Source organism: Caretta caretta, chromosome 6 (assembly GCF_965140235.1).
Source record: "Caretta caretta isolate rCarCar2 chromosome 6, rCarCar1.hap1, whole genome shotgun sequence".
NCBI lineage: Eukaryota > Metazoa > Chordata > Testudines > Cheloniidae > Caretta > Caretta caretta.
The window spans coordinates 105,246,656-105,271,500 of NC_134211.1; the positions used below are offsets into that span (position 1 = coordinate 105,246,656).

At 34.7% G+C, this 24,845-nt stretch overlaps 1 protein-coding gene across 2 annotated transcripts in view; it reads left to right on the plus strand.

Moving 5' to 3' along the window:
- Positions 1-24,845, plus strand: part of PAPOLA (poly(A) polymerase alpha) — a 96,581-nt gene that overhangs the window by 26,222 nt on the left and 45,514 nt on the right. For both annotated transcript variants that reach the window (XM_048855195.2, XM_048855194.2), the window contains exons 2-14: positions 2,837-3,010; positions 3,665-3,731; positions 5,257-5,338; positions 5,902-6,011; positions 6,392-6,445; positions 7,839-7,950; positions 10,996-11,085; positions 11,191-11,329; positions 12,965-13,037; positions 14,711-14,831; positions 15,822-15,906; positions 21,096-21,149; positions 22,091-22,210. In XM_048855195.2, coding sequence (XP_048711152.1) covers positions 2,837-3,010; positions 3,665-3,731; positions 5,257-5,338; positions 5,902-6,011; positions 6,392-6,445; positions 7,839-7,950; positions 10,996-11,085; positions 11,191-11,329; positions 12,965-13,037; positions 14,711-14,831; positions 15,822-15,906; positions 21,096-21,149; positions 22,091-22,210 — 1,281 coding nt within the window. The remainder of the gene's footprint in view (positions 1-2,836; positions 3,011-3,664; positions 3,732-5,256; positions 5,339-5,901; positions 6,012-6,391; positions 6,446-7,838; positions 7,951-10,995; positions 11,086-11,190; positions 11,330-12,964; positions 13,038-14,710; positions 14,832-15,821; positions 15,907-21,095; positions 21,150-22,090; positions 22,211-24,845) is intronic.

Below are 24,845 nucleotides of genomic sequence, written 5' to 3' on the forward strand. Positions count from 1 at the left end.
TTGTGTTATATGAAGGGGTAAATAACACTTCTCTCTTCACTTTCTCCACACATTCATGATTTTATAGACCTCCATCATATTCTCTCTTTTCGAAGTTGTATAATCCCAGTCTTTTTAATCTCTCCTCATATGGAAGCTGTTCCATTCCCCTAATCATTTTTGTTGCCCTTCTCTTTACCTTTTTCAGTTTTAATATATTTTTGGGATGGGGCAGCCAGAACTGCACACGGTATTCAAGATGTGGGAATACCAGGGATTTATATAGTGGCATGATATTTTGTCGTATTTTCTCTCCCTTTTCTAATGGTTCCTAACATTGTTAGCTTTTTTGGTTGCTGCTGTACACTGAGTAGCTGTTTTTGACAACTATCCTTGATGATTCCAAGATTTCTTTCATGTCTGGTAATGCCTAATTTAGACCCCATGATTTTGTATATATATTTGGGATTGTTTTCCCAATATGCGTTACTTGCATTTATCAAGACTGAATTTCATCTGTGATTTTGTTGTTGTTGCCTGGTCACCCAGTTTTGTGAGATCGCTTTGTAACTCTTCTCAGTCCGCTTTGGACTTAACTATCTTGAGTAATTTTGTGTTGTCTGCAAACGTTGCTACCTCACTCTTTACCCCCCTCCCCCCCTTTTCCAGGTCATTTATGAGTATGTTGAACAGTGCTAGTCACAGTACATATCCTTGGGGGAATCCTACTATTTCTGCTTTCCATTGTGAAAACTGATTATTTATTCCTACCATTTGTTTCGTCTTTTTAACCAGTTACTGATCCATAAGAGGGCCTTCCCTCTTAGCCCATGACTGATTACTTTGCTAAAGAGCTTTTGCTGGGGGACCTTTCAAAGCTTTCTGAAAGTTCAAGTATGCTATTTCAGCTGGATCATGGTTGTTGAATCCCTCAAAGAATTCTAATAGATTGGTGAGACATGATTTCCCTTTACAAAAGCTGTGTTGACTCTTCCCCAACGTAATGGTGCTCCTTTGTGTCTGATCATTCTGTTCTTCACTATAGGTTCAAACAATTTGCCTGGTACTGAAGTTAGTCTTAGAGGCCTGTAGCTGTCAGGATTGCCTTTGGAACACCTTTTTAAAAACAGGTGTTGCATTAGCTATCCTCCAGTCATCTGGTAAAAATGATGATTTAGGAGAGAGCTTTTGTGTGTGGAGGTACTCTGCTGACAGTACCCACTCCAAGCTGACTCAGGCTTTTTTCCTGCTACTGTTACTAGCCCCTGTTACAATTCTTCATGCTTCCCTTTCTCCTGCATGCACCACTATTCATTCTTTGTTCTTCTCATCCTCCAACCTATCAGTACTTAAAATTTTTTTAAACTGTTACTTTATATTTTAGATTTATAAAATTAGAAATTGTGGCTGCAAATGATTTTGGAATGTGATCTACGTAATTGGCAGCAAAAAATTATGGCTGGTTGTAGCGTTGTGCATGGTGGCATAGATTGAGAATCCCTGTTTGAAACTGTAGACGAAGCAAATAGTCCTATCTGAAAATTCTATATGCATATGTGAGTAAACTTTCAATGCTCATAATTTCAAACCCACAAACAGTTTCCTTCAGGGTGGGCTTTTTTCTTAGATTTCAGTGAGACCTGTACAAATCAATTTTGATCAAACTTGTAGTCATTGTCTGGTTATGCAAGTGTAAAACGTTTGATGAAACTGTTTGAGTTCTACCTGTGTAACATTTCCCAAACATTTAGCTTACTGTTTCAAAAATTAACTTGTGCTGAAGTGAACCAAGGAAAACTTTCAATGCAAACGTTCATTTCTCAAGTTATGAGCAATTGGAAAAGGAGGGAACATGGGGGCTGGGCTGTAAGGGAAAACATATTGCAACTTAACTTTAGTGGATGCTGTCAACTTTACTGTAATATAAGCTGGAAGAAGTTAATCATATCCAGAGAAATTTGATGGCTAAATACTTAACAAAAATGTTAGTGTACCTCTTGTAGCCTGTCAACTTTTTGGCTTCTAAATAAGAGTTCCTGAAGTCTGCTGTTGAGCTGCTGTTTGTCTTGCTCATGTGTTCTTGAGAATAATATTTTAGTCAAAACATCTTTTCGCTACTCATTGTTCTGTTTTTTAGATATGACCATTTTTGGTCAAAAATATTAATTCTGTTCACTAATTTTAATCTGAATGACTGTTTTTAAGGAACTTCAGTCATCTGCACTCAAGGATGGTTATATATTTCAGGATTTTCTTTATAGGTCAATTATCAAACAATTTCTGTATCTAATAAAACTAGATCTTCTTTTAAATTAACTGTTTTACATAATCAGCTCAAATTTAATTAATTGGTTCTTGATTTTGTTTTTTAGAATTCTTCTGAAGTTGTATTTTTTTCCCTGATTCTGAAATACATTATCATCTTAAAACTGTTCCTGATGGCAAATTTCTCGCATTCTTAACATCACTGCGGCCTTGTCCATGCACGCAAATTGCACTGGTTTAATTACAATTGTTTTAAAATCGATGTAATTATACTGGTGGACATGTACATTACTTTTAAAATCAACATAAGTTAGTTGTAAACCAAAATATTTAGGGACCAGATCTGAGTAAGGTGACATTTTATAGTAACTTTTCACAGTAACGATCACACCTTGATCAAGAGTAGATTAAAATCATTACATAAACTCACCTTAAAGTCACAACTTATTCTGGTTATGTGATATAATGGCTGCAAATAAGAGATTTATCCTGTTTTTTCATTGATCTGTCTTTGTGCTGGTTATTCGATGATGACAACTTCTGCTATTTTCTTTCATGTTTCTGACAGTAATTTTATCTAATTATTTTTTAGTCCAGTTACAACCCAGGGATCACAACAAACACAACAGCTACAGAAGCATTATGGCATTACCTCACCTATCAGTTTGGCTGCCCCCAAGGAGATTGACTGTCTACTTACCCAGAAATTAATTGATACCCTAAAGCCCTTCGGTGTGTTTGAAGAAGAGGAGGAACTGCAGCGCAGGTGAGTGAATGTTGCAGTAGTTGCTTTCTAATATTAATTTAAAGAGTATTTCAGTGTAATGAAAAATCATGTTTAAATTTAGTTTTCAAAATTAATAATTAACCTTATTGAAAGTGTCTGGACTCTTTTTTCTCAACAGTAGGAATCAGTGAGAAATCCCTCAGAATGCAGAGCTCTAACAGTTTTTTAGTGTCCCTAAGTTAAGGCTAGTCTTTGCATTTGGCAGTGTTAGTTTATGTATTAGTCCCATTTACTTTCCTCTATACATTTCCTGTTAAAACTTTCTGAAACTTATGTCTTTCTACTGTTCATTACTGCAAAAAACATGTGAACCTGAGCAAATGATAGAAAGTTCACATCTTTGGGAAGTACACGCTTAAAATGTGTGTACAGTTCATGCATACATGTATCCCAAAGAGCCCTTATTGGCTCAGATTACGAGATATTTGTTTGTTCAACTGGAGTAACAAAAATAGTGGAAATATTTGCAGACTGTATTCATTTCTGTAGCTGTATTAAAACAGATAAGATCTGCTGCTGTTAGACTTCCAATGTGCTCTATTTAACTTTTTATTGTAATGGTGATCAAAATCTTAATAAAGCAATTAGTTTGCTATAATTTTATTATTTTTGAATTCTCATGTATCAATACAGGATTCTAATTTTGGGGAAGTTAAATAATCTGGTAAAGGAATGGATACAGGAAATCAGTGAAATCAAGGTATGGATGTATTTTCCTTGTAGAGTTACTTGTATTAAAATTTCTTGCATACAAGATAATTCTAGCATGTATTCCTAGTTCAAGAGATGTATTTCACTTAATCTGTTGAGTCTTATCTCACTAGAAAATAAAAGTAAGATTCATTTCTTTCTGGATGTTCTTGATGTCACTTCTAGTAAACACTTACTAGATAGGTGTGCAAGACTGAAACGTCTGTGTTAATGGATGTGGAGAGATTTATCTTTAGCTGCTGCTTAATTTTCAAATCGGAGGGGGGAGCTATTCATCTATTAAAGTGGGATTGGAATTTATTATATATTCTTATTAAAAACTGAATTTTAACTTCAAGCTTAATTATCAACATAGTTTTGTTTGGTCATTTGAACCTGTGATCGGGAGTAATAAAGTTCTTTTGAGACAGATAAATATATTTTGATAGGTAGAGCAAAATATAAGATCTTATTGTTTACATTGAGCCATTTTAACTTTTCCTATGAAGTTTAACTCTTCAGAACTTATTTAAATTGACACCTAATTACTATTTTCATTGTTACTTTCTTAGCGCAATAATGGGTTTTTAAATTTTTTTAAAACACTCTTTTAAATTGTCAGGCCATATTTTTTTAAGCTGCTCTCATTTTCAAGTTCTTAGAGATATGAACTTGAAAATCACATTTCTATGTGAATTTTTACATAATATATTTAAGACCAAAGATTACTATAACTAAAAGCCTTTTTTCAACTTACTTTGTGTGTAATTGATTTTACTGTTTTCTCTGTATAGTTAGGTTTTCCTTGTGTGAATGTCTACTCACACATTAAACAGAAGGGGAAAACCTTTACATTCATTTTTCACTTTTATTTTAAAACCAAAATTGGCAAGTGGGGCTTAGGTTGCATGGATTTGGTAGTTTTAAATATTATACTTGCCCATCTTGATGATTTTTGTCTTGGATACATTTATATTTAGTAAGTTTCCTAGAAGTAAATCACAGTTGAAGGAAATAACCGTATAATATTGTAAACATAATTAATGGTTTCATGCATACCAGATTAGATACACCTCAGTCTTTATGCAATAGACTAAGTTCCTCTCTGTCTCAAATGTGCTAAATAAGTTACTACAGCAAGCTTAAGCAGAACACCCCGTGTCTAGAAACTGTCTTTTGACTGTTGATTCACAGGTAACCAAATGATTACAACTAGTGTAATCGAATTTCTAGCACTATAGTGTATATATATTTGTCACGTCATATGCATGGTTCCTGAGTGTCAAATTATTACCTTTGTCTGCCACCAAATTCCATTATTGTGACCTAGAATTGATTGGATAACTTCTGGGTGTTGGTGTATTTATTTAAAATGAGAACAAACTGTCCTAACAGGAATAAGCTTTAATCTATGCAATTTAACATCTATTTTCTGAATTACTTCTGTTTGCATTGTTATGTTCTCTTGTAACTGTTGTCCATTGTCTGAATATACTTTGCTTATAAAATAACTAGTTGTATATTTGCTCCATTAGAATCTTCCACAATCCGTAATAGAAAATGTTGGAGGAAAAATTTTTACGTTTGGATCCTACCGACTAGGGGTGCACACAAAAGGTAAAATTTACCTTGCTAATTATGAAAAAAATTATATATCTGACCTAATGAAGTATTTATAAAATGTCATAGGTAAGACATTAGAAATGTTACTTTGGTTTTGAAGCATCATGTGGCTATGGTAAGTATGTAATTTCATATAATGCCTTAAAAGGAGGGAGAATCAGTTCAAAATAAGATACCTTGAACCCTTTCTGTTCAAGGTCTGGGAGGGAGAAGGGCTGAAGTCACAGAGATGCATATAATTTTTTTGTACGAGGAATGGGTATATCTGGATTCTCGGGGCTTTAATGTACAGTTACTGAAAACTTTTGTAAACCTCCCTTACCAGAGATATATATGTAGGTATTTTCAATGTGTCCAGTGGTTGTAAAAAGACACATTCATTGTTACTTTTGGAGCACATCTTGAAATATCTTGTACTTAGATTATAGCTGTATGAAGGATGACTGTTGCATTTTCCTTTGTTGCTAGAATGTTATGTTGTAGGCTATTGCTAGTATTCTCTGTGTATTTGTATAGAGTGTCTGTAGCCTCATGGTGTTTATGAACATGTGTTTTAGGAGCTGATATTGATGCATTATGTGTTGCACCAAGGCATGTTGACAGGAGCGACTTTTTCACCTCATTTTATGAAAAACTGAAACTACAGGAAGAAGTAAAAGACTTAAGGGTATGTTGGTCCTCTAACAAAGAGTTGTTAGGACACAAATGATGATGTAAAATTAGTGAACAGAATAAGTAAAGCAAAAGTGGTTTACATCTGTTAAGAGTAGGAAAGACTACAGTCAAATCCCACAAGATTCACGCCACGGTTTTAGTTCACATAAACTGAAAATAGCCACAACTTATCTATTAAAATGGTAGCATCCAACTTCTATTGTGTATTAAGTTTTGTCAGTTACTTCTATTTATTGCAATCATTTTGAGTCTGAAGGAGAAGAAATGTCAATATAAATTCTAATGCCGAAGTAATCATTTAAATTTGTCATTGTGTTATTTGTGGATACTCTTTTCCATGTTGAAAATAATACTGAATGTTTATTTTTCCAGGCTGTTGAAGAGGCATTTGTCCCAGTTATCAAACTGTGTTTTGATGGGATAGAGGTAAGGTTTAGCCAGCTGTCTTTGAGTCTTGTTTTACTATAATCATAATCAAAACGTTAACACTTCTAAGGTTCCCCATGATGTGTGTGTAATTCCTATTAGAGTTATATGTCAAGGGGCCTGCTTGTGTGAACTGCTGATCAGACAAAGCTACCTTTTGAATGTTGCAAGTATTAGTACTAATAGAGTACTCTTTGTCTGCAAGTCAATGAAAAATTGTTATGTTTTTTTTTAATTAGTACTAGCAAAAATTAACCCTTAATTGTCCAGTCTTCAAACTCAAAATTACTTCAAAAATTAAGGTGATCCTTTTGGTCCCAATATTTTCACTCTACTACGAACAACACTGCCAGCTCCTGTCTTTGCCTTGGTCTTTTGGTTTCTCCCTTTCTGCTTACCTACTTTAATGAAACACAACTTTTTGCGCGTGGTGGTTGCCTTTTTCTAGGGCTCTTAACAGAGATGGTGGGGGTTTCCAGAAATTCATGGTCTTTCAGCACCATTCCTTACAAATTACAGGACTTTTGGTTGTTAGGGGATGATATTGTATGGACACAAGCAATTGTAATCAAGATAAGATGTATTAAAAACAGAGAAAATAGTATTTTGTAAAAGATAGTTTGCTAGATTTATATCTTAGGTATGGTATTTTCAGTTTAGTTACTGAAAAAACAGGAGTGAGTGGTTTACATCCCTTAAAAGTAGTCTCCTCTCTGACCACCTATCAACCCATCAGCTTCCTTTATTGATGATGATCCACCTCTGCTGCCTCCAGAGATCTTTTATCAAATCTATTTAATAATACTTACAGTTTAAACACGCTGAAAATATGTATGCCACAACACTACATATAGTGCCAAATTCGTGTCTTTTTAAACAAACCATGCAAACTTATTCATTTGATGGTTTGCCAGGATTTCAGACCGTGACTTTTTTCTGTTTAAACAAACAAAAAAAGTTTAAAAGTCACGGGAATTATAGCCATGACAAATCAATAGCCTTAATTAGTAACATGTAAGCTTCAGCAAGTTCAGTGCCAGGCAAATTATTCACTTCTTTTCTGCAATTCAGTAGTATTTGCAAGGAAAACTGACTCTGACCGGTTTCCCTATTCAACCTCAGATTAGATGAATTGGGTCGTTTCTTGCATCCTAGAGTTGACTTTGAGGTAATATCATAGGAAGCAGGGGGGATGCTGAGAGCATTTCTTTTAACACTTATTAGGGGTAAACACATTCAGGCTTAGGCCATTTAGTTTGTGGAAAGAGATTTATTACCCTAAAGGGAATAAGTGCTTTTTCTTCATGGTAGAAAACTTGATTAAAATAATGCACTAAATAACTTGATTGAGGGTTAAAAGTCAATTTTTGTTTTTTTTTTTAAATTTTTTTAGATTGATATTTTGTTTGCAAGATTAGCACTGCAAACTATTCCTGAGGATTTGGACCTTCGAGATGATAGCCTACTTAAAAATTTAGACATTAGATGCATACGAAGTCTTAACGGTATGTATACAACTTTGAATTTTTAAGTATCCATTTCTCTGTCAAGTTAGTTTCAAGTGGTGTGTGCGGAGGAGAGGCAGTTCAATAGGTATGTAGCTGAGTTGCAAAGTTTAAGTGAACTCATGGTGGCTCAACTTGCCTAGATTTAAAGTAACTTGTCCAAGCCAATACTATTATGACATTTTGAAAAATTGGCTGTTCTTTTTGTTAGTCAGATTCTTTTGCCTTCTTGTCAAATCATATCTGAAACATCAAAGCCTAGAAACTTGAAATTGGGTTGGTTGTGGATTTCTCACCAAGAGCACTAGCCACTTATACATGAAATAAATAAATATAGCAGTCTCTTCCATGGCAAAATAGGAATGTCAAAACACTACTGATTTGAGGGCTATCTAGTATCAGGATTACTTGCCGGGTCCTGTCAGACCCTCAGTAAATTTGGCAAGTTTTTATAGTTGATCTAACTTCTGAGGTGTGAAATAAGCATTTTCATTGACATCTCAAAATGTAAGTGTAGATGAAAATTGCATTTTTATATAATGCAACTGTGTTGCAACTCTGTACTCAGGGTCACATGTTTTGTCACAAAATAGGCATAAAAACTGAAGTGAGGGCTCTTTGGTTTCTGTGGCAAATTGGAACTTCTGACTGCTTCAAGTAAATTTAAAAAGTAGGCATTTTATTCAGTTAAGTACAGAATAAAAATGTAATCAGGACAGTATTCCTTGTTCTATTAAAGTCAGTTTTATTTGGCCTTCAAATTTTCAGCACCATTGTGCCTTCTGCTTGTGTGAAATGTCTTGGGAAGGGGCCCTGAACTCCTGGCTCCCACCAACTAGCTGTCTCCCTGAGTTAAACAGCAATAGTTGCCACCATACGTTAACTGGAGAAGTTTTGCTAAAATCGGTGAAGCTGTTAAAGTTAGTACTATAATGCATCCATAAGCTTTAGAGTTGGTACTCCATTGAGTTAATGGTATAGTTTATATCTCTGAGCTGTTTGATGCTGTTCCTTTACAAACTCACCACTGCAACGGTTCATGTTTGGAAGATTTCACAACCATCAGGGCTATAAGCTTAATTTTTCAACACTATTGTTGATATTCTGCAGTCCAATTTTATGTCAAATTCCGTAGCAATGAATTGCATAAAAATCTGGTCCTAGTTATAAGAAGTCTGTGTGCAACATCTCTGTTCTTCATATTTCTGTTGTGTTTGTACACTGCTGTTATGCAGGTACCACCCTTTTTGTATGTTGTATTAATTTTTATTAGGGCTGTCAAGCGATTAAAAAAATGAATAGTGCAATAAATGGCACTGTTAAACAATAGTATAATACCATTTATTTTTGGATGTTTTTAACATTTTCAAATACATTGATTTAATTACAACACAGAATACAAAGTGTACTTTGTATTTTTATTTTTGATTACAAATATTTGCCCTGTAAAAATCAAAGTGTTTTTTCAATTCACCTAATACAAATACTGTAGTATAATCTCTTTATCATGAAAGTTGAGCTTACAAATATAGAATTATGTACAAAAAATAACTGCATTCATAAACAAAACAATGTAAAACTTTAGAGCCTATAAGTCCACTCAGTCCTATTTCTTGTTCAGGCAATTGCTCAGAAAAACAAGTTTGTTTACATTTGCAGTAGATGATGCTGCCCGCTTCTTGTTCACAATGTCACCTGAAAGTGAGAACAGGCGTTCACATGGGAGTTTTGTAGCCAGCATTGCAAGGTATTTATGTGCCAGATACGAATGTTTAGCATATGTCCCTTTGTGCTTCAACCACCATTCCAGAGGACAGGCATCCATGCTGATGACTGGTTCTGCTTGAAAACAATCCAAAGCAGTGCGGACTGACGCATGTTCATTTTCATCACCTGAGTCAGATGCTACCAGCAGAAGGTTGATTTTCTTTTTTGGTGGTTTGGATTCTGTAGTTTCTGCAATTTTGCTCTTTTAAGAGTTCTGAAAGAATGCTCCACACCTCGTCCCTCTCAGATTTTGGATGGCACTTCAGTTTTTTAAACCTTGGGTCACGTGCTGTAGCTATCTTTAGAAATCTCACATTGGTACAGTCCGTGTGTTTTGTCAAATCTACAGTGAAAGTGTTCTTAAAATGAACATGTGCTGAGTCATCATCCAAGACTACTATATAAGGTGTTAAATCACAAATTTAATTAACGTATTATTTTTAATGAGCGTCATCAGCATGGAAGCATGTCCTCTGGAATGATGGCCGAAGCATGAAGGGACATACGAATGTTTAGCATATCTGGCACGTAAAATACCTTGCAATGCCGGCTACAAAACGCCCATGCGAACGCCTGTTCTCGCTTTATGGTGACGTAAATAAGAAGCAGGCAGCATTATCTCCCATAAATGTAAACAAACTTGCCTGTCTTAGCGATTGGCTGAACAAGAAGTAGGACTGAGTAGACTGGTAGGCTCTGAAGTTTTACATTGTTTTGTTTTTGAGTGCAGTTATGTAACAAAAAAATCTACATTTGTAAGTTGCGATTTTATGATAGAGATTGCACTACAGTACTTGTAGGAGGTGAATTGAATAACACTTTATCATTTTTACAGTGCAAATATTAGTAATAAAAATAATATAAAGCGAGCACTGTATACTGTGTATTCTGTGGTGTAATTGAAATCAATTTATTTGAAAATGTAGAAAAACTTCCAAAATTTCAGTTGGTATTCTATTCTTTAAAAGTGCAATTACAACTGCGATTAAGTGTGATTAATTTTTTGAGTTAATTGCGTGAGTTAACTGCGATTAATTGACAGCCCTAATTTTTATATGAATTATCCTTTCTTCCCCAAAATGCTGCTGCTGTACAACATAATAAAAAGCATATGAAAATATATTAAAAGCAAACACCCTTTTCACATTCAAAACATAAGTGAGCCAAGTGTGAAATGTAATTTCTTGTTGTGCTGATCTTTGTTAGATTTGAAGGTGGGGTGAGGGCAGATTCTTTATCGTTAACCATTAGAGGTAACAGGTGCTTTCTGTTGGCCAGGTTGCAGGGTAACCGATGAAATTTTACATCTAGTACCAAACATCGACAACTTCAGGTTAACACTGAGAGCTATCAAACTGTGGGCAAAACGTAAGTTTAGTCTCAGAAAACAGGTTCTCGATAAATTCTTATCAGTGACAACCGATGATGATGACTAACTCTCTTCTTCTGTCTTTTTCCCCCCTGCATCAACAGGCCACAACATCTATTCCAATATACTAGGTTTCCTTGGTGGTGTTTCCTGGGCTATGTTAGTAGCAAGAACTTGCCAGCTTTATCCAAATGCAATAGCATCAACTCTTGTACATAAATTTTTCTTGGTATTTTCTAAATGGTATGTTTTAATTTTAGATTACACTAAAATAAAATTGTTTGTAGACACTGAATTTTAGTCTTGTTTCTATGGCATTTCTTCAGCTGGTGTCAGGTTAAGTTGGTAGTTTACAAAGTATATTGCTGCCTCCGTGTTAGTGAATTGTGTTATCTGATGAGCTAGACAACATAGCCTTTTGTTAAAGGTTATATGACATACTACTGTTTAGCCTTTTAAAAAACCACAAACACAACAAAATTTTGCAGATTTTTAACTGGAAGGTTTTAAAACATTTGTGGTAACTCAGGACCTCTGTTACTTTTCAGATCTGACCCTTGCATAGTCCTAAATCAGAAAGAGCACGAAAATGTTGAAGAATTATTGTATATTCTGAGACATTAAAGGAATGGTGGTAGTATGCAAGGGGATTGTTCATTAAAATGCAAAGTAAATTTGGCAAAACATGTAACTTGGAGAGAATAGTCGCCTAAAATTTTCCAGAAGGGTTGTATCTGTAACCTTGAGCTATGTGTTCCCTCGTGTGAGATGTCGAGGGAGACTTTCTAAAATCCTTGTACAAAATGACAACTAGATACTAAATTCAGCATGTCTGCTTTAACTTGCTAACATGAAGATCATTATTACTGTTCACTTTTTCTGAAAGTCCGTGGCTTCATAGTCTCTAGTATTTTTAGGGGGTTGATTCCTAAATAGAAAGTTGTTGACCTCATGTCACATGATGCTGATTCAGCAGATTGATTGAAACCCCCTGTTTATAGGGTACTGTACACTCAAAGCATATGCATTGCCAGTTTTATGTGAGGACTTTAAAAACTGTTGATCCTGTGCCGTGCCCAAGAGCATAATGCACAAATATTGCAAAACCCCATTGCAGGTAACTCTCATTTTTATAATACTAATTTAAAGAAAACCTAGTTGGTGGCTATTAGACTATTAAATGTACTTCTTAATTGGCGGTGTTCTGTAGGGTTAAGGGCATCTTGAAGAGAAGAAGTGTTGCATTTCATTTAGAAAGTGTTTCATTCGGCATGCTTTTTCTTAAATAATCTGGATGGGAAAAACCTTTAAATTTAATGCATGTAGTTCATAGTAACTAATCATACAGCAGTGTACCATAGTCACAACTGATAGTTTCTTCTCTAGATTGTCGATGAACAGAACTAGCATGAAGACAGAATTAGTAGTACATCTTTGCAGAGGTGATTCCTTCAGTAATTCAGCCAGAGGTTATGCGTCTATTACAAGAGTGGTCAAGGTTTTGTGGCCTGCAATGTGCAGGTCAGACTAAATGATCAGGATGGTCCCTTCTGACCTTAAAGTCTGAGTATATTTGAAGAGCAATTTAAAGAAGTTTGCTTTACAGCTACTTGTTTTTTTCATTCCCTTAATTAAGAGGCACAAACTGCTTTGTGCTGATGCATTGGAGCAAATTGTTATAAATCCATGTAAAGTCGTTAGCTCAGCTACTAAAAACCAACAGTAGACTGACTTGACTTCAAGAGAGAAAAAAAAATCATCTGATGCTGTGCCAGGAGGGCAAAATGAAGAAGGATCACATTCAAAAGTATTGTGTGTTTTACAGAATAAGTCATTATGTCCGTTAGTCTTATTCAGTGCTACAATCTTTTTAAACAGGGAATGGCCAAATCCAGTGCTATTGAAACAGCCAGAAGAATGCAATCTTAATTTGCCTGTATGGGACCCAAGGGTTAGTGTATTATTTTTTCCCAGTATAAATTACACTGTACAGTAGAGTAAATCAACTGCTTAAAGAAACCCAGGGACACTTTATTTTTAGATTATAAATGAACTTAATGTGTGGATATTACATTTTCTTTCTGGTAACTTCATCTATAATTCTTCCATACTGTGCAGAACATAATTAGTTCACATTCTGTAAACTACATCTAAACTCCAGATTTTTTAGTAACTGTGCTTTTTGTCCAACTTCAGCAGTAAGTGATCTAAATAAATGCTTGCTAAATGCTCCCTGTACAATTTTTATATAAATAGATACATACACTAAAGCAATTTGTTAGAACATAGATCACACTTCTTTATGACATTTCACTGTCTGGGTGATTGATTAACTTATTTTCAAAATTGTATTTTAACTGCTGTGGTACATTTGTTGTAAATTTTGCAATAATATGTCCTTTGTGTTTTGGACCAAAGGGGAATACAAATATTAAATAAATAAATAAATAAATAAAACTAACTTTGCCTTTCTTTCAGTTACCATAATTTTGACCTCTCTACTTCGTAGCATCTTCATGATTTATATTTTTCACTTTAAAAGTTGAAAAACGTGTAAGGACTCAGAGTAACATCCTATGCTAAACATAAAACCATTATTATTTAGGGTGTAAATAGGGGGTATTGTCAAATAGGAAATGTAGTATTTCACCAATAGTGAAATGTTCTTAGGGTTCATCTTCCGGGGGGGAGGGGGGGAGAGAGAGAGCCAGTGTGAGCACAATAGGCTTGAAAGCTGTACTGCATGACCTATGTTTTTAAATACATTTTCCGCTTGCTTTGACAAAAGTCTACATTTAAATAACGTCTGGGTTGTGATGTAAAGTAAGATTAAAACAATGTTCTTAAGTCACCCTATTGTTCCTGTTGTAGGGGTTTGAGGTCAGTGTGTGATGTTACGAACCATATGTGCTGTAGTAACTAAACAAAACAGGGTAAGTTAAGGACAGGGTTTGAATCTTAACTTCAAATTTACAACCTGACAAAACACAAGATCACTAGCTTAACGTTATTTAAATGTGATTTTGTCTTTGCTGTTTCCTTCTTTTATTTCCCCATGTGCTGTTTTTTAATAAAGGATATGTTAACACAAGAGCTACTTCCCTCAGGATGCCCAGAGCCTTTCCTCTTAGACTGGCTCTTTATTTTCAGTAGTGTTATAGGAATAAATCAGACATCATATTTCAAAGGGTCTCAACACAGCTGTTTCTCTGAAGGTGTCCAAGATGCTCAAGTGGTAATGAGGTACCCGTGTTTCAGTATGATCACAGGCTAGCTTCCATTGCAGATGTAATAATAAATTCACCACTTATCTATTTCAGTTGGTATTTTTAGCTTTAAAAACTACCCAGTATCGATAGTGAGGCATGCTGATAGTTTATGATCTTCTCTGTTCCATTTGAGTTTGGAATAACTTCCACAATGTAATTTACTTGTAGGAATATGCAGACAAGATGTTATCCTTGAGTATTCTCCACTTCTGTGCACAGTTGTTCAGTCTAATTTGTATACTAAGATCTCATTTGTTACATTGGAATTTAAGATTCATTTTAGCAAAGAGAGAATTCCAAATTTTTTTATTTTGTGTGTGCTTGAAGAAAACTGATTGGCTGTTGTTATATATAGGTAAATCCCAGTGATAGGTACCATCTTATGCCTATAATTACACCAGCATACCCACAGCAGAACTCTACCTACAATGTGTCCGTTTCTACACGGATGGTCATGGTTGAGGAGTTTAAACAAGGTAAGTATTATCTTATGCTCTTATATATTCCAAAAGACTTTAAAATAATTCCATCATAGGCACAACATTGTTTTGGAATAATTAGTTGACGACAACAAGCATCCTTCCTAAAGCAACTGAATCAGTCAGTCTTCTTTACTTCATATTTTGTCTGTAACTTGGAAATTTAATGGATATTTATAAATATTTATAAATAATCCATTTCTTCCTTCCAGAAATTGATCGTTATTAATTGGAAAGTAGCATTCTCTGTAAGTGGGAATCATACCCTGACAATTGGTTCTTTCTAGGCTGTTCCAGTGGTCTTACAGTCTGCATTACCATGTGGAGGACTACAGTGCAATTCTGTCGTCTTTGCTGGCATGTGCTAGTGGTGCTAAGGAGGCAGGATGCTTAGCTGTTTAAGAAAATTAGGAGAATGGTACCTTGCCTCAGTTGAGTTAAACCTTCTGACAGTCAAAGGACATTTACTGAGACAGTCTTAGCCAGGCAAGGCCTTGATGCACATGGGGAAATACTGATAATTCTCATCAGGATGTTGTGCTCACTTTCCCATTTCTGACAGTCATCTGTCCCAACACGTAACCCTCATCCCAAAGAGGATTTAAGCCCTATAAGGAAAACCTTTTCCTTTCCTTCGTGGGTTTAGCACATTTCCTCTGCGGCATGTTCAGCCTTATTCCAGGAAAGTGAACAAGAACCAGAAGAGAATAAAATTCTCTGGTGGTGTAGTAGAGCTTTGCAATACAATAGTCTGGTCCAATTAAGCTTGTAAGAAACTTTGTAACAACACACACTGAGTAGCTGATGACGATACATATAAAATACCACTGGAAGCAAAGTTTGTTGGATGAGACGACCATTGGATTAAAAAAGAGCAAATTAGCAGTTAACTTGAAATAACCTTTGTTTAGTTTATGGACTGTTTTTGTGGATACTTGGTGTGGATCAACTGTGTGAAAAGGATTTAAATGTGTTTTTATAATTCAGGTCTTGCTATCACAGATGAAATTTTGCTGAGTAAGGCAGAGTGGTCCAAACTTTTTGAAGCTCCAAACTTCTTTCAAAAGTACAAGTATGTATTTTATGGCATGGCAGACATGTTTAAGTTTCTTATCATTTACAAAAAAAAAAAAAAAAAAAATGGTGCTTTATAGACAGACACTTGCATCAGTAGCGTTAAGTATGGTTGAACACTTCCATTAGAAACCTTTAAAGTGCTATCTATATCCTTAAAATAAAATTAAAAAAAACAAACTTGAAAGTTCTCCGTTTTGTTGAAGGGTTTTTCTCCTGGTTAATTTTGAGATCAGTTTTGCAGTACTTTCATTTTTTTATAGGAAAGAGACTTAAATAACATAATTATACTGCTTTTTTTCTTTTCCATAGTATAATTGATCACCCTAATAGACTATGATCAGATATGCAGAACGTTACTGGAGAGCTATAGAATTAGTAGGTTAAAACTAGGATACTTGAGTTAGAAGTTGGTTTGACCAATTGGTGAATGTTCCAGGTGGTGGTAGTGAGCTGCTATTGTTGATAGAACCCAAAATCAAGTCAAGTAAAATGAAGTCTGCCTCTCCACAAACAAAATATTTTTTGAGGAAATTAGCCCTAGAAAGTAGATATTTAAAACTGTTCCACTAGAAAGATGCATTTCTTTACCATAATGGTAAACAACATACATTTTAATAATAAAATATATCCTTTAGTACATTTGGCAGCTCAATCGACTAAAGTTTTTACTAGTTTTTCCTCAGTAAGAAATAAAGCTGATCAAGGCTTCAGAATATATTCATCTTTATTGCAGCTAGTTTATTTCTAACTGCCGTGTAATGTCGTTACATTAGGGAAAAGTTTGCAGAATTTTTATCCTTAAACATTTATTTTTAAGAGAAATCTAGGAAATGAATTCTTGAGGTTTAACTGACATTTTAAGGGTTCCTACTGGTATGTTGTGGTTGTAGGGGAGAAGCTTGTTTAAATGTATACTGGATTTGCTGAAAAATGTAATTTATAATAAATACAGATTATTAAAATATATGGACTACATTTTATTTGCCCTCAATTTTGTTGGAGACCCACTTTTGGAGTTAAGATTAAATATTTTCTACAATTTTGTTCCTGTTTTGGGTGGTTATGTATTAATCTAAACAAGATTGAAATATACAGTTTTCCCCCATTAAAAAAAAGACTGATGACCATCATAATGTGTCTGTGTTTTGTTTCTGTATCTTTTGGATGATAAAAGCTTTAAAACACCTGAACAGCTTTTATGTTGTATCTTGGAGTTTCAATTTGAAAGCTTTTAATGGACACTGTAAGGTGATTTCATTTTTTAGAAAGTGAATTTTTGTTTTCACTCTTGTGTTGTTGTTAGCACTGCCCTCTAAAAAGGCTGAAAGTACATCCCCTTTCAGTTTGCCAAATGCTCTCTCCCAGTTTTGAAGGTAACAGACACTAACAGGGCTGAGTTGACTTGAAATAAGACCTATTTAATATAGTTTTATATCCTGGCATGTGCATGGGCATCAGTAATTACAGCAGCATAGCAGTGGATGTAGTCACTGCAAGCAGTGAGTGCACAAGCTTTGTAGGTTCTACTTAAAATGACTGACTTCCTAATTTCTTGACAATGGAGTGGTACATGGAAGCCTATTAATATTCAGAATTGGGAGGACTTTGAAAGTAATAATTACAATGTATAAAAGAAAAATATTAGTCTTTTAAAACTTTGATTAGTCACTTTTAATAACTCTAAATACAAATGCATTATCAGTAATAATAAGAAATAATAATAAGAAACTTGTGCTACTTTGGCCAAACCTTTTGATCTAAAAACTAGATTTCTTTCAGCCTTGGTGGTTATCCTTGTACAGTTCAAACCTCTTATTGCTGAAACTTTAAAATGTTTGGTGCTCTACAAGACACAAGATGACATGGTTCCTGCCTTGAAGTTCACCTTTTAAAATAATATCAAACCTGTTTGACTCTTACCCCATAAATGCATAGATTTTAAATGTGTATCACTATTAATGAGAATTACCTTGGTAAACAATACATCAGCAGCAGAATAGACAGATAATTTCTCTCAAATGATTTTTTAATTTAAGTGAATTCCAAATATTCTAGAGAACTTCGGGGGTTACTATATATCCTGCATTGCAGGGGATTCAAAATAGAAAAGATTGTCTGATTTGTCTGAATAGTTGCCAATACTTCAAATTTGAGAGACCAGAGTTCAGGCTGTTTGCACTTGTTACTGTTTCCATTTTCTAGATGGGAGAACTGTGTTAAGGAGACAACAGAAAACATCACATCTGGTGTGCTCATACAAAAATTAACAAACAAAAAGTTACCAACATGGTGTAACATCTGAATGTAGTTACATGACAAAAGTGATGGACTCTTTCCATATTAGCGTTTAAAAATAAAAACTGTATGGTAATAAAATACTCTCCATATACAATGACTTTAAACACATTGTACAAACTTCAGTAAACAAAATCAGTTGTAGTAAATAAAAAAAAGGAAACTTTAAAGGAGTACTTTACTTACTAATATATCTTGTGCACATAATAAGACTTTACATTTATTAACTCAATATAACTAAACCTAGATTTGGAGAAACCTTATTTAAAGTAGGCAAGTCCAGATCGGTACCCTCAATTGTTCATTACAATATTTTTTCCAAAACATTCTGAATAAAAGAGGCACAACAGGATATATGGCTTTTGGCTTTTTATGTGATTATGGATATTTAAAATGGAGTGCAGTTCACTAAATCCTCATTCAGTAGTCTTGATTTTTTAAAAATTGCTCAGGAAGAGGCATAATGGAGGAAAACTCAAATGTTTCTGAAAGGTATATACTGTACTTCCCAATAGTGGTGTCACTGCTAAAAAATTGTTGTAATAGCTGGATTATTATTTTCTTCTAACCTCATGGTAAAGCACCAAAGACACTGTAAAGTTAAAAGAATTATGTAAGAAAATCAGGGATTGAAAATTACAATAAGATGTTACTTGCGATTAGTCATAGGACCCATGACAACTTTTAAGATCCAATGTTTTGTGAAGCACCAGTGGCTAGAAACTAATACTCTCTCACTGGAAAGCTGGAAATACTCGATATCCTGTGATTAAATTATTTCTCACCCTGCTATGCAACACAAAATCCTTCCTTAAAAATCACAAAATCCTGGTTATCTTGATTTCCCTTCCTTCTCCTCCTCTTCAATTCCAATCTGCGTTCACTGACCCTGTCTAAACAAGGACAGTTAATAGACGTGAGTTTATTTAAAATCCTGATTTCAGTAACGATGGTTTAATTGTTTAAGAGATTTATAATCGGAATATGAAGCATCCTTCACTAACCAATCAAGGATTTTAGATTTATCAAGCTGTTTTCATAGAATTGTTCTTAAAAGCCTTTAAAGCTCCTTTAAAGAGCAGCTTCCAACAAATCACTAGAAAATTAATGTTTTTAAATACCTAGAAGTATGTCCACTTCACTATAAAAATCTTTTACTACTAAGGTTCATTTCCCATTGTGAGAGATCCTGTTGGTGTGTCAAGTAGAAAAATTTAAAAAATCTAGTGCTCATTAAGCGGAATTGGTATTAAAATTACATAAGAGTATAAAGTCAGATAATGTAGTCGTAATATTTAAAAGACCCTTATTTTCTGCTTCAGGTGCATGAATTTGTGTGCAATAACATTGCTGAATTCATGGAACAGCACTCTGAAAAGAATCAATTGTTGTCTGTAACTGTGACACTGCACATTTTTAAGTAGTATTTTAGTTCTGTGGAATTTAAACGACTTATTAGTGGTTTCTCAAGTATTTTTTAAAAAACTGATAAAATTGTTTTACTAAGACAGAACATTTCTTTGCATCAGGTGCTTCATGATAATATTAACATAACCAAATGAATCTTATAGTAAAATTTCATTTTAGCCACTTTTAAAAGAAAATAAATTTCTTCCTCCCTTCCCCCTTTCGTTTCTTAAAGTACAAGCCTTTGAATTCTATTAGTCCAGAATACTTTAGTCCATTTTCCCCCTTAGATCTAGGTAAGGTATGTGTGTGCATATTGATTAATCTGTTGGTTTTGAGTTACTTTTATAGTGACTTGTGGACTTGCAAGTTTTCCTACAATTTTGTGGAATTCTATCACAATGTTTCACTATTACTGACCTTGCAATTTTCTGGACAGAAGGTTTTGTGTTTTGTTTTTTTTAAGATAGTGGATAAATAAATCTGTGTGTAACCATGAAATACACTATGATATAGCTCCTAATCTTACTGGCCTTAAAAAATTAGGCCCCAATCTGGAAAAGGTTTAGGTATGCATTAATTTTACACAGTGAGTAATCCTATTCAGTGTATAAATTTACCTGTCCAAATCTTTGCAGGTTTAGGTCTTAGGCATGTAGAGTGCAGCTTTTGAGATCATTTTACAAGATCTTCTTGAAATTATTATTCCATTAATCTTTTAAAAAATAACCAAAATTTAATTCATTCCTTGTCTTTAAATGAGGTTCCCTTGCCCATCCACCTCCCTTGAGCTTAACTGTTCTAGTTCTTCCTTCATTAAAAATATTTTGGATTTTTATGCAGTTAGAGATTTTTGACTCAATATATTGAAAATCTGTGAGTATAGTAGATTATTCTAGAGTAAATCCTGAAGTCTCTGATTAATGGGGAGAGGAAAGACACTTTAGGAGGCTTCAGGAAAAATTGTTTGGAAAACCTCTTAAAGTTGGCAATACTTGTATTACCTTTCATCGCTATATTTACCTTTTTGATAAAATACTCAAACCAGTGTGTCAAACCAGTCATCTAGCTATGTCTTGAGAAAAAGATAATTGTGACGAAAACACCAGATGGCTGCACTCTGAATATTTGTTTTTTATTTTTATTTCTTTTGCTTCCACAAAGTGAGTAGCATTCTGCAATTGGCGATTTAAGTCATAGTCGCACTTAGTTGAGATTCTGGCTTAAGAGCTACTGCATTGCCATGCATTTATTACCCTTTTGTTGATATTAATGCAGCTGTGGACGTCAATGTGAGTTGAATTTTTTTTTTGAAAAAATATCTGTTAATACCAGACTCCTCTGCAGCCTCTTGTAGATTGTTTAAGCTCTTTATTTTATTCTTCTGTCTGCATTTGTAGCTTAAACTAATAAGGATGTTAATAACTGTGAATGTCCAGTGTCAGACATAAATAGAATAGCCTGTTGTCTTTATCTTCAAAGGCATTACATTGTACTTCTAGCAAGTGCACCAACAGAAAAACAGCGACTAGAATGGTGAGTATCATGCATGCTGGGGGTTTTTAATTCCTCAAATTACAAAATAATTTTATCCAACCAACCTGAGATGTAAATGAACAAGTAATACATATATTACGGAAAAAATTCTGGGTAGAAATCCCAGTGCCTGATGGGGCTAAAACATTGTCGTGGGTGAAGATTCTGTGCTCTGGAATTAAATAGATGAAGACAATTAATAATGTTGCTCTCTTTCATTAATCCAGAAATTCATTAAGGAAACAGAATGAAGGAGGATATTATTGGCTGCAGTACTCTATTTAAAAGGACCTGCAAAGGTTTAAAAAGATATTACCTTGAGTTTTATGATGTATGGAGAAGGCCTGAATAGCTAGATCTCATTCCCTCTCCTCTGGTTTTTATTCGGGGTTCTCCGATATTTGAGTTCTCTCACCTTAGTTGAAGCAGCAGAGGTGTTGAATCTTCAAAAGATACATCTTTTTTTTTTTTTCACGTTTAAGCATTAGAGTAAAATAGCTTTTAAAAAATCCAAAAAACCTTAATCTGAATACAAATTCATTCCTCTCTCAATTTTCTGCCTTCAGCCTTTCCTGGCTAGGGTATTATTTGATTTCTGAAGACTTACCAATGCATAGTAACTTAATTACTACACCCAGGAAAATCTTTCATTGTTGATGTCATTTTGGGCACAGGCAATTTGGACAAGGTCGTCATGACTTCAAGACAAGATGATGTGGAATTCCACTGAACAAAGCTACATGGCTTTGTTGGAAAGTAAATACTCGGCCAGACAAGCTCACTCCAGACAAATATCCTAATATTAGTTTCTTGGTATTTCCAGATATTGGTTTAACCAGAACATTTTGGCTTTTTCCTCCCAGAAGTGTGTAGTTGTATTTCAGGTATTTTTAAACTGCCACTTATTAGTAAGTGTTTTTTTTGTTTTTTTATTCATTTAGGGTGGGCTTGGTGGAGTCAAAAATCCGAATTCTAGTTGGAAGCTTGGAAAAGAATGAGTTCATTACACTGGCTCACGTGAATCCTCAGTCATTCCCAGCACCCAAGGAAAATCCTGACAAGTAAGCCAAATCCTCACTCTTTAATGCAATAATTGAAGGACATTCTATGCAGATAACTGAAAATTTACAATTTACATTATTCAAATCCATTACTGAAATGGATGAACATTTAATTAAAAGTAAACTTGACTAATGACTTAAGTTGTCAGCAATTATTGGTAAAGTCTGGCATCCACTTACATAAAAATCACTTGGCTAGCGCACAGATACTTTTGTAGCAGTAGTAATACCTTAATGGAGAGATACAACTTCACTAATTAGCACAATATATACTGTGCAAAGTTGCTATAATACTAACCTTGGTATTCCCCTCTTGTGCTTCAATTGTCTGAGTGACTATTATCAAAGTCTGTTGTTATGCTTTTATTAGTAGCACTGAGAATCAAGCAAGAGTCACAGACTCAGTCTCTTATTGATTTCATTATCAGCCTAAATGACAGCTTAGTTAGATTTGGAGTTTTGAAATACATCTATAGCTAATAGCTTTTGTTTTTTAACTTGCCAATGATTAATGTTTTAGGAAACACTAATGTCTGGTACCTGTAGGAAGAAAGCAAGTACATGTTTCAAAACTGACATTAGGATGTTTGGCAAGTTCTGATTCTGTTGTTTTGCTTTCCAGACTGTTAGGACTGTGTTTTGGGCTTGGTTGGTTGGTTTTTGGCCAGAAAACTGCACTTGACTTGGTGTTTTCTATGTATCAATTGCCATAGCCAGATTAGTGAGAGGTTATTTATGTCAAGTCTGAGGTTGGGAAATAAATTTTTGTGAACAGTTCTAACATGTATTTTTGCAGGTGTAACATTTTGACTTTGTGTTGTCTGTAGCGTGTAAAGCATTTTCATATTGAATTTAGCTTTAAAATTAGTGCTCATTTCATTATGAAATATCTACAGAAAGTCCACGTGACCTTTTACACAGGCTCTTCAACAAGGCAGTGGCTTCTTGGATTGGGCCCATTGGTGGCTGCTGTAAGCATAATTTAGTTGCACACCCAAAAAGTGAATTTGGGCAAGAGTATTTATAGAACTGTTTAAAATTAAGAAATTACTAGATAAAAATGAATTGCAATTAAGCAATAATAGAATACCATTTCTTTAAATATTTTGGATGTTTTCTACATTTTCAAATATTTTGATTTCAATTACAACACAATTCAAAGTATACAGTGCTCACTTTATTTTTTATTACAAACATTTGTACTATAAAAATCTTCAGTTCACCTCATTGAAGTACTGTAGTGCAATCTCTTTATTATGAAAGTTGAACTTACAAATGTAGAATTATGTAAAAAAAGAATAACTGCACTTAACAATAAAACAGTGTAAAACTTTAGAGCTTACAAGTCCACTCAATCACTCAGACAAACAAGCTTGTTTACATTGGTAGGAGATAATGTTGCCCACTTCTTGTTTACAATGTCACCTGAAAGTGAAAACAGTCATTGGCATGGCATTGTTGTAGCCAGCATAGCAAGATATTTACGTGCCAGATGCACTAAAGATTCATATGCCCCTTCATGCTTCAACCGCCATTCCAGAGGACATACATCCATGCTGATGACGGGTTTTGCTTGATAAGGATCCAAAGCAGTGGGGACTGACCCATGTTCATTTTTATCATATGATTCAGAAGCAGAAAGTTGATTTTTCTCTTTTGGTGGTTCGGGTTCTGTAGTTTCTGCATCAAAGTGTTGCTCTTAAGACTTCTGACAGCATGCTCCACACTTCATTCCTCTCAGATTTTGGAAGGCACTTCAGTCGTAAATCTTGTGTCTAGTGCTGTAACTATTTTTAGAAATCTCAGATTGGTATCTTTGCATTTTGTAAAATCTGTTGTGAAAGTGTTCTTAAATCAAACAACATATGCTGGGTCATCATCAGAGACTGTCATAAGGTGGAATACAGGTAAAACCACGGAGCAGGAGACATACAATTCTCTTCTTTCTCCCCTCTCCCACAAGGAGTTCAGTCACAAACCTGCAGGGCTCAACTAATGTTTCTAGTTTTTGCAGTTTTTCAAAATCCTTACCTGTTGGCACTGATAGATTGTGCTTTTGAAAAGCTAATGTGCATGTGATTGTGGCTTTATTGCAAAGTAGGCTCTGAATCATAGCCAATGTGGAGTTCCATCTGGTTGAAATATCTTGTACAAGAGTCTTTTTTCTTTCTGTCCATTTGCAGCTTGTTGTATTCCTAGCTCTGTACTGTTATCTGGGCTGTGTTTGAAATGGCCCACAAGTTTTCTACATTTTGCCAGCACGTTTTCAAAACCACCATCACTGAGCGCCACTGTAATGGATCACTGCAGTCTGTGATCAATACATATCATGTGTTCAATAGGCAAGTGACTGGCTGCTGCTACCATTTTATGTGCAGTCAGTACTAATTGTTACCTTTTCTTGAATATTCCATTCTTTCGCAACATAAATGAAATGCTCTGCACATGCTTCAGCATAATCTCTCTTCGGTATGAGTTACTGTTACAGCAAACAACTGCAGTGTCCAGGCAGCATCAGTAAGGTGTGCCGTGACATCAAGATAGCTGTGATTGCTCAAGGATGTCCAGTAATCACCAGTAAAAGCAACAGCCAGTGCATTTTTCAGAAGCTCCAACTTTGTAGTCTTCCTGTTGT